The sequence below is a fragment of the Eubalaena glacialis genome, chromosome 11 (assembly GCF_028564815.1).
Source record: "Eubalaena glacialis isolate mEubGla1 chromosome 11, mEubGla1.1.hap2.+ XY, whole genome shotgun sequence".
Lineage (NCBI taxonomy): Eukaryota > Metazoa > Chordata > Mammalia > Artiodactyla > Balaenidae > Eubalaena > Eubalaena glacialis.
This window is the reverse complement of record NC_083726.1, coordinates 5,553,306-5,563,433: the sequence shown is the minus strand read 5'-3', so window position 1 is coordinate 5,563,433 and position 10,128 is coordinate 5,553,306. Positions and strand designations below refer to the sequence as shown.

Sequence of the window (10,128 nt, the reverse complement as noted above, 5' to 3'; positions counted from 1 at the left end):
CGCCTAGTCACAGCGGGCAGCCTGCATCCCTGGCTTCCCTCCCATCTCCCAGGTGCCTGGGTCTTCCCTGGCATTCTCCCTTTTCATCCTGAATCTTCTCCCTGGAGAGAATAAGGGCATCCGTGTCCCTTCATCTCCCGCACCTTCTCCTCCTCCTGCTTCCCTCCCACCTCGCTGGGTTCCTAACTTCGGGGCGTGCACGTTCCCCTGGATCACCACCTCCTGGAGGGCAAGGCTCTGCCCCTGTGGTCAGTGCACCCCTGCAGGAGGACAGGGCCTGGCACCGCTCGGCCAACAGAAACCTTTGCTGACGGGAACTGGAGGAGTTACAGAGCGCTGTGGGGCAATGAGCCAGCCCAGGGGAGGTGGAAAACACTGTTAACCACACGTGTGGACCTAGACTGCCCGCTCCTTCCCAGCAGACCTCCTCTGATAGCTCTTATCTGCTGGTGAAGGACCCCACCCGGCCTGCTGGGCCCAGCGGGAAGCAGCCTTAACTCTTCCCACCCCAAGCCTGGGGCTCCTTCCACCTATGAGCGTCTCCAGAAACTGTTCGCGCCCCTCCTAAGTCACCAGGACCTCGGAACTGGTCTCCCTGCCTCTGGCTTTACTCCTTCCCTGCCCACGGTCACACATCACCCAGAGTCCACTTTGTAGAACCCGGATCCACCACGTCACCTCCACCTTAAACCCCTTCCCCGCCTTCCAGCCCTTACAGGGCCTGCCTTGTCCTCTTCTCTCTCTCCTCCCTGGAGCTCCCACACTGTCCCCTCTGGTCCTGATTCCATAGCAGGGCTCTTTCCTGTGTCTCCACATCACCTCTTGGGGAAACATCCTGAGCTCCCCTAGGACAGGGTACTATGTGCGGGCATTGCCCACCATACTGCAAGCTTCTAGAGGGCAGGGATAGGTCACAAGTGTTCCCCCAGCCGCAAGCCTGGTTGTGGGTAAAAGCTCAGCGAGTGAAATGACCTATTTATGCAGTTATCTGATGCACATCGGCTGCTCAAAGGTGGTGGCCCTGGCTGCCTCGCTGCCCCCCGGAGCCGGCTGAGCCCAGGGCTCAAACGTGTAGAACAAAAGGAGGCAGAGCGAGCCCTCGGTCCGTCCCGGCGGCGGCACTTGGGAGCGGAACCACCGCTTCACTCTGAGAGTGGGTGTGACGCGCACCGTGGGAACGGCCGACGGCCCGCGGGCTGGAAGCGGCGACCGCAGAGCCCGAGACGGCGCCGACCTCTGGCGGCGGGCTCCGCAGGGCCAGGGGCGGGCGCGGGGCGGGGGCCGGCGCTGGGGCCGCGCCCTCCCGGCCACTCCCCGGGGCGATCGGCGGCGGCGACCAGGGCGGCTCCCACACGCGCTGCGCCCGCGCCCGGCTGCCGGGGTCCCCGCGCGCCCCATGTCCTCCGCGCCGCCGCGCTCGCCCGCCCTGCGGCCCCACAGGATGAAGAAGGACGAGTCGTTCCTGGGCAAGCTGGGCGGCACGCTGGCGAGGAAGAAGAAGGCCAAGGAGGGTGAGTGCGCCGGCCGCCGGCCTCCTGCCGCGCACGCGCCGCGCCGCGCCCCGCGGACCCGGGCGGGTGGCCGACCGCGCCCGCGCCCGCGCCCGCGCGCATGCCGCCCCGAGTCCCGCCGGGACCCGACTGAGTGGCAGCCGGGGCCACGCGGCCCGAGACCCGCCGGGACCCGCGCGCACGGCCTCCTACGGCCGCCCGGCCTGCGCAGCGCGCAGCCGTGACCTTCGGGACAGCCCATGACCCTCGCTCGTTCCTCCTCCGAGACCTTTAAACGCCGGCTCGGGAACCGCGAGCCTGGCCACCCCCCTTCCCCGGCGGCTCGTCGAGCCCCTTTTGGGCTCCCGGCGCCATCTAAACGCGCATCGCCAGCTCCTGCCGAGGGCAGGACGTTGAGCAAATGTGGGGCGAGCCCCCGGTCCGCGGAGGACAGGCCCGCGCCCACCGCCGCCTGAGTCGCCGTTTCTTGAGCCCCCTTCCCCGCCCGCAGGCCCAGCTCGTTCAGCCGTTGTGGCCACTCACTCGATGAGCATTTATTGGGCACCAGTGCTGAGCGGGCAAGGCCCGGGGCCCGCTGGTGTTCGTGGTGCGGTGCTCTGCCCGGGATGCGGCCCCAGCCCCGGGGAGGGGAGAAAGGAAAGGGATGCAGAGCGGGCAGGCCAGAGGCTGCGAGGCCCGCCGGCAAGGACTACGGAGCCCCCTCCATTTTTGACTCCACGTGTCCACGAAAATAATTCTCAAAAACTTCCTACCACCTCTTACCTTTTAAAAGTTTTTTTTAGAGTTGTGAGGGATGTGACTTCTGGCCTCTTGTTTGTGTTCTTTAAATCCGGCTGTTTCCTGGGCCTCTCCCAGGGCTGCATTACTGAATTTTTCCTTTGTTCTGGCCCAGAGATTCCTCCCCTGGGCCAGATACCCTGTGGGTAAGAGGGTGAGTTATACTGCGGTGGCTGTGAACAGGCTGGTGGGAGCTGGCCTCAGGCAGGACATTAGACAAGAGAGGATCCGGAGTCAGGGGTGTGCAGTGAGTTCCTTAAACCATGGGTCCCCAACACCTGGGCCGCGGACTGGTACCGGTCCCCTGCCTGTTAGGAACTGGGCCGCACAGCAGGAAGCTTCATCTGCCACTCCCCGTCGCTCGCATTAGCGTGTGAACCATCCCTCCCCCCTACCGCTGGTCCGCGGAAAAATTGTCTTCCACGAAACTGGTCGCCGGTGCCAAAACGTTTGGGGACCGCTGCCTGAAACCACCTGAGCCTGACCTGTGCTTTAGAAAGTCTTCCTGTACCTGGAGGATGAGTGTACCCCCCAGGGACATGTGTACCCCAAGGACATACTTGCCAGGCACACGTGTCCCCGTATTAATTTCTCCCATTGAGGTGTGTATTCCTAGGGATACCTGTGATGCTTTACCTCTAGGGATGTGCGTACTCCCACACACTTTCCGCCCAGGGATTTGTGTGTGTCTGTGGTGGGGGAGGGGTGCCTATGCATTTCCCACCAGGGACGCTTTTACCAAATTAGATGATTCAGTTCCATGAGGGCAGGGCCTTTCACCTTTAGTTTATCAATGAAAAAAATGTTGCCTGCTATATCAGTAAACAAAGGAGGTTGCAGCCTTTGAGCCCCTACAACCATCCCGGAAGGTGAGCCCTGAGGAAATTCAGGGTGGAAACAAGAACTGCCAAGCCATCAGGCACTGCAGCCGCCCCGCATCGATGCACCCCGAGGAGACTTGGGATGAGGAAGCACAGGATGCCGGCCCCAGGTAGCTGAGGTGCATATCAAAGGAATGATTTCAGTGAGCCCAGACTCTTGCATCTTCCCATACATAGAAAAGTGCTAAATTCCTTGAGATATCTGGTTTTCTTTACCTAACAGTAATCTTTTGATTACCTGGTCTTTGTTGCGAAAACCTTCTACATATCCTGGTTCCTCCCTTGCCTCTTTGGAGTGGTCCCTCAGAGCTATCTGAGATGGCTGTGTCCCGGGCTTAAGTCCTCAGTTTTGTCCACCGAATAAAACATAATTCTGAACTTGTAGGTTGTGCAGTTTTTTCAGTCAACAAGTTGTTCCAAGCGAATGAGCCCCTCCTCTCTGAAGCCTGACGTTTAGGATCCAAACTGGCTTGTATTAATCTCTATGCAGTCACACCTCCGAAAAGATGGTAAATGGCCTTCACCCTTCCCTTGATCATTCCAGCTGCTTCTCTGATCTGTGGTCTCACTTGCAGTCCTCATCACCGTCACCAAAATCATTTCAGTTCCTCTTTATACCTTACGACAATTATAAACACAAATGTCATACCCTTTCCAATTCATTCATTGCCTGCTGTGAGACCCTAGGAAGAAAAGATAGATAAGGCCCTCGCTTTCACGGAACAGGGAATCAGTCGTAATAAATAAATAAAACAGACCCATCATGCTGTAATAATATGTGCTAGGAGGAAGATGTAACAGTGCAATCAGACAGATGCCCACGGAAGGCCTCAAAGCAGGTGATGTTTGGGCTGAGACCTGAAGGAACCAGGAAAGCAATCTCTCATAGAATAGCAAGTCATCAGAATGTTCTGGAGGATGACAGCTTTTTTTTTTTTTGGCTGTGTTGGGTCTTCGTTTCTGTGCGAGGGATTTTTCTCTAGTTGCAGCGAGCGGGGGCCACTCTTCATCGCGGTGCGCAGGCCTCTCACTGTCGCGGCCTCTCTTGTTGCGGAGCACAGGCTCCAGACGCACAGGCTCAGTAGTTGTGGCTCACGGGCCTAGTTGCTCCGCGGCATGTGGGATCCTCCCAGACCAGGGCTCGAACCCGTGTCCCCTGCATTGGCAGGCAGATTCTCAACCACTGCGCCACCAGGGAAGCCCCATAGTACAGCTCTTGTTGTTGTTATTGTTGTTTTGGCTGCACCACGTGGCTTGTGGGCTTTTAGTTCCCCGACCAGGGATTGAACCTGCGCCCTCGGTAGTGAAAGCCCCGAGCCCTAACCACTGGACCGCCAGGGAAGTCCCAGCTGTTGTTGCTTTGGTGTGTGAGTTAGCTGGGTCCCCTGCCTCGTGTCTCAAGATTGGGGTGCCCGGCACCCTCAGGGATCCCCCCATACAAACAGAAGGTCACAAACACTAATTGGGCTCGCACGCAGGAATTCAGGGAGGACTGGCCTTGGAAGGGCTCAGTGGCTTCTGTCTGGTCTTGCGGGAAGTGGGGAAGGAGTCAGGAGCGGGAGGCCGAGGTGTGAAGGCTGGAGAATGAGGTCCTCAGTGATTGAGAATTGCCAGTATTCCTGCGGGCCTGTTGCCTTGGCAACCTGCCCTCCCTGCCATTCATGTGGTTCACGGGCTGGAGCAGTTCCTGGCCCAGCTCGGGCCCCTGTGGGGAGGCGCTCATTTGCCTGCCAGGGACCGATCAGGAAGAGGAGCCTTCGAGGTGTGCCGGGCGCTGCCAGCTGCACAGTGGGTTTCGTTTCCTTTTTGTTAGAAAGTCCACGGTGAATTCAGGAGCGTGGGTGGAGGTCGGGGGGAGGATGCTGGGACGAGGACGGCATTGCCGAGGAGTTAGAGATCTGGGGGCGCCGGGGGCATTCACCCCCGCCCGGGTCGGTAGAACTTGTGGCTGTGAGAGGCACGGAGGGACGCGTTGGGGTGAATGTCCTGTCACCTTCCAGGGGAGGTCATGTTAGGAAATGTGTTCTGAGGTTTGAAGGAACCCATGCAGGAAGTGCCCGTGGATTAAGGCTGATGTTCTATGGTAGGGAACCAAGTCGTGTCATGTGTCGGCCCGGTTTAGAAAACGGAACTGTGACGAACTGTGGGGTGTTGGGAAAAGTGGCAAGGAACACTTAAAAAACCCCAAAGCTCCCCTTAGAAGGCCTGGGGACTGTTAACAGCCACTCATTAAAGTGGTTCGGTTTTACTGGAGCTGCACAGAGCAGGCGCACAGGAAAACTCCCCGCGAGGGCCCCCTGGTGACCACGGGTGACAGCCCCACGGGTCCAGCGGGCCAGGAGCGGGGCGAGGGGGCGCCCCAGGGACGGATGCCCCAGCTGCTGTGTAAAGTCCTTAGAGGCGGGCAGCCAGCTCTGGGACGGGGAGGCCCTGGATGGAAGGGGCGGGATGGGGTCCACTCCACCCATTTGTATGAGAGGCCCCTGCCTGCCCTTGGCCTCCGCCCTCTGCCCAGACACCAGTGACCGGCACCGGGCTGCACAGCGCCAAACCTGCCACAGCCGAGCCTGGAGGCTCTGTCCCTCCTGCTTTTCCGAGGAAAGCAAGCCTTAAGGACGTTCCTGTTCCCTGATTGCTTTTTTTTTTTTTTTTTGAATTTGATTAATTTAATTTTTTTTACAGCAGGTTCTTGTTAGTTATCTATTTTATACATATTAGTGTATATATGTCAATCCCAATCTCCCAGTTCGTCGCCCCCCCTTTCCCCCCTTGGTGCCCATAGCTTTTTTTTGTTGTTGTAAATATATTTTTTCGAGCAGTTTTTGGTTCTCATTCCCTAATGACTTACGATGTGGAGTGTCTTTTTCTAGGCTCGTGTGTCATCTGTACCTCTTCTTTGGTGAAGTGTCTGTTCAGATCTTTGGCCCATTTTTTAATCAAGTTTGATTTCTTTTAGTTGAATTTTAGGACTTCTTGGCATATTTTGGATACAAATCCTTTGCCAGATGTGTCTTTGGCAAACACTTCCTCCCTCTCTGCAGTTTGTCTTCTGGTTCTCTTGACCCGGGTCGTCTTCTGAGCACTTGATGTAGAAATGGAGGTAAATGAGCAAGCTATTGACTGAAACCTCATGAATTTTTTGGTGTCTAAAGAGACACCAGTGGGCTGCGACCTTGAACTGAGGGCTGAAGGTATTAAGTTTCTTCTGTGGGCTTTAAATAACTTCCAGGAGAGAATCTCAGTTTAAACCACCACTGTTAACCCCTGTGCGTTCCCTTCAGTTCTCCCCGTCCTCTCCAGAGTGACCAGCTGCGTAGACGCCGTGTTGTCCCCAAATACCATCCCACTTCAGCACTGCTCTGTAATAAGAGTACCTGGACAGAGGTGCCTGCAAGGTGGGACTTTTCCCCTCATGTTATTATTTATTCATTTATCTATTTATTGATCTATTTATAGGATAAAATATATCAGTATTTTAAAAAATTTGTATTGAAATATAGCTGATGTACAATGTTGTGTTCGGTGCAGGCGTACGGTACAGTGACTCAGGTGTTCCCCTCGTTTTACAGTTGAGGAAACACAACCTTACCCCGTAGCCACTTCATGGCAGTTTAAACCAGTGGTTCTCAGGTGGGGATGACTTTGCCCCCAGGGGACATTGGCAGTGTCCCCTCTGGGCTGGGGTGGGGATGCTAGTGACATCAGTGCCTGAGGGCCAGGAATGTTGGTAAACATCCCGTGTAACGCATTGGACAGCCACACCCAATGTCGGCTAACAGTGCCGAGGTGGGGAAACCTGGTGTCTCTTTCCTGAGGTGTCTCCAGAACCAGGAGGAGGTTGACCAGCCCAAGGGGGTGGGGCAGTTCCTCGGGGCCCTCGACTGCCAGGGTCTGGAAATGCCCCCCAGAGCCTCCGCCCGCCACCCCGTGAACCCGTTCTCCATGCAGCGCCTGGGGCCCTCAACTCAGTTTCTCGAGGGGGAGAATCTGCACGGCTCCCCCGGACCGGGCACACTAGGCCGGGCACACATGGCTGGGGCAGCTGGTTCCAGGCAGGTGTGGTCCAAACATGGAGTCACCTGGTGAGTGGGGGTCCTGGGCGGAGATGCGATGTCCTTGGCAGACACCCCTCTCTGGAGATGGAGAGTGAGAAGAAATGGAAAACTTCCGTGAAGGTTCAAAGGAGATGCAATCAAATCCTCCATAATTGCTTCAGCACAACCTTGTAAATCAACTATACTCCAATAAAAATTAAAAAAAAAAAAGATAAAACATAATTGTTTCGGGTGGTAGCTAGGAAGGAGAAGGTGAAGGCCCACTCGGCCCCTTCCCAGGACGGCAGAGGCAAGAGGTGCCCGTGAGCTCTGAAGACCTAAGGACACAGGGAAAAGAATCTTTACCTGGCAGGCTGGGGGCTGGTGGCAGGCGGTGACCTGGGCCAGGCCTGTCCTCAGGAGCCTGTGGGCGCTCTGAGGAGGGGGCAGGCCGGTGTGGTGATGGACACCCAGGGGAGACACACATCTGGGATTTGGGGGTTCTGGGTTCTGGCTGGAGGAAGTGGTCCCCTGGTTGCGTGTAAAGGCTGGCTAGGAATTAGAAGAGGAGGGGCCCTGGAGGAGACCCCAGCTAGTCCCGCTGGGGAAGTGCAGGCCGTTCAGAGTGGCCGGACTGTGGTGTGGTGTGTGGGCCGTGGTCAGCCTCGGGGCAAGCTGGAGCGGTCACTGGTCCCTGTCATCCCCGCATGTGGGAGCAGTGGGCGCCAGTTACCAATCTCAGCTATTTTAGAGAGGCCGGTGTTGAATGGACCGGAGCGGGGTGACCGGCGGGGAAGCAGCACCAGCGTAGGTGCAGGCAGGGCGGGCTTCCTGGAGGCAGTGTGCTGGGCTGGGAGCAGCAGGATTCCTGAGACGTGAGGAGGCGGCAGCTGCAGGGCAAGATGCAGAGGCAGCAATCCAGAGGCCACTCTGAGATGGAAGGAACTGCATAGAAACAGATTAGATGAGGGCCGGTTCTCCAGGCCCCTGACCCTGCTCCCACTTAGTTACTCTCGGGGCTGAGGCACCCGGGGAGGTATAGAGTTCTGGCTGTTTGGGGTGTTTGCCTAGAGAACTTTTTGGGGCACATAGAGACTTTGAGGTGATTTCCACATCCTCTTTAAGCAGATCTCAGCACACCCTCCCACTTACTTTTGAAAATAAAAATGGGATAGTATCCTTCTTTGCTGCAAGATGTAGGGAAAGGATTTGTAATGAGTTTGGTCTCCTTTGGCCAGGGAGGTGGGACTTTTTGGGGCTTCTTTGCCTTTCCAGTCCCTCTTTGCTCATGTGATCGCCTTGATGATCTACCCTCAGGAAGTTGACTACCCATCACGGTTAAGGTGGGTTGGACTCCTAACTTACAAGAAGGAAAAGAGGGTGGCTCAATAGAAGGGGAGGGAGGTGAGCAGGTGAGGGACCGGGGCCATGTACACGATGGGTTCTAGAATATTCTATGGGAAGAGAAGTCAGTGTAGGTCCTATTTGAATCCAGCGAGCTGTGAGGTTCTCTGCAGACCCTGCCATGTTTCTTGCTGCAAACCCTAAGGCATCTTCTTTGAACAGGGCTGCCTCTGTCCGTGGGGGCTGCTCTTGGTCAGAGAGGGAGGTACAGTCTGTCGGCTCCTGTAACGCAGGCAGTCCTGAGGAAGTCACTGGAAACCACTGTTCTGTTTTCCTCTCTCTGGCTGAGAGGAGGTGGCTTTCAGGGGGCTTGCTGTGGCTTTGTCAAGTTTCCTTTGATTATTATTCTGATTATAATCTTCAAATCCAGCACTTCTCCTTGTTTGTTCCACCGTTGTCCAGATGCACCCGGGGCATTTCAGAGAGAAACACGTAGGCACGTCAGCGTGTCCCACACTGGGCTTTCTTCCTGGCCATCTACTGAAATCTCTCGGAAACTTTGCTTCAGTAGAGAATGGAAACGGTGATACTGGGCCCGGAGTGATGACTTTATGTTCCCTACCTACTCTACACCTCCCCGGGTGCCTCAGCCCTGAGAGTAACTAAGTGGCAGCAGGGTTACAGCTAACTCTCTGTGGTCCTCCTAGCATCTCGGTTATACCTGCGTGGTCCCAGAGAGTCAGGTCGCCTTGGCAACTTCACACGCCTTAGAGGAGCTCAGCTTTGAATTCCTGTCTCCACCCCATGGAATTAATATTTATCGCACATCCCGAAGTTGCTTACCCTCGCGTACCCTGTCCAGTCGTCAGAATAATTAAGGGATGGTTAGAAGATGTAAGTGGGTAAGCGCCTGCTGTGAGCGGGTTTTAAGTGCTCCATGTGATTGATTTCTCCCCTGGTGTGGTTGGCAGAGGGCAGGTACCTTTACCCGGCTATTTTCTTATTTTCAAATACGCAGTTCCATCGCAGGAAAGAGGTACCCAAAGAAAGCACATTTTCTCCTTGCATTAGCCATACACTTGACATTTTAGGTTTCAGATGAAACATGGCTTTACTTCCTATTGAGTATATTTATTATTTACTATATTATGTAGAGGCTGAAGAAACACATTAGTAAGTCTAAGAGTACCTTATAAACATATGTTGGCCTAGTGGTGTTGATCTGCTAGTCTGTACTCAGTGCTGTTGGGGTAAAAGAATATAAACACGAACTGCAATCAATTCTAGAAGCTTTTGATGGCTTTTGCCTCATTGAGATGCTACTTTTTTTTTTTTTAAAGTATAGTTGATTTACAATGTTGTGTTAATTTCTGGTGTTCAGCAAAGTGATTCAGCTATATATATATATATATACACACACACACACACACACACACTTTTTCGGATTCTTTTCCATTATAGATTATTATAAGATATTAAATATAGTTCCCTATACTATACAGTAGGTCCTTGTTGATTATCTATTTTATATATAGTGGTGGGTATATGTTAATCCCAAACTCCCAATTTATCTCTATTCCC

At 54.9% G+C, this 10,128-nt stretch overlaps 1 protein-coding gene across 2 annotated transcripts in view; it reads left to right on the top strand.

Annotated features, from left to right (window-relative positions):
- The first annotated feature begins 1,328 nt into the window (after positions 1 to 1,328).
- PARVB (parvin beta) overlaps positions 1,329 to 10,128 on the top strand; it is a 110,735-nt gene continuing 101,935 nt past the window's right edge. For both annotated transcript variants that reach the window (XM_061206170.1, XM_061206169.1), the window contains exon 1: positions 1,329 to 1,511. In XM_061206170.1, coding sequence (XP_061062153.1) covers positions 1,397 to 1,511 — 115 coding nt within the window. In that variant the 5' untranslated portion in view covers positions 1,329 to 1,396. The remainder of the gene's footprint in view (positions 1,512 to 10,128) is intronic.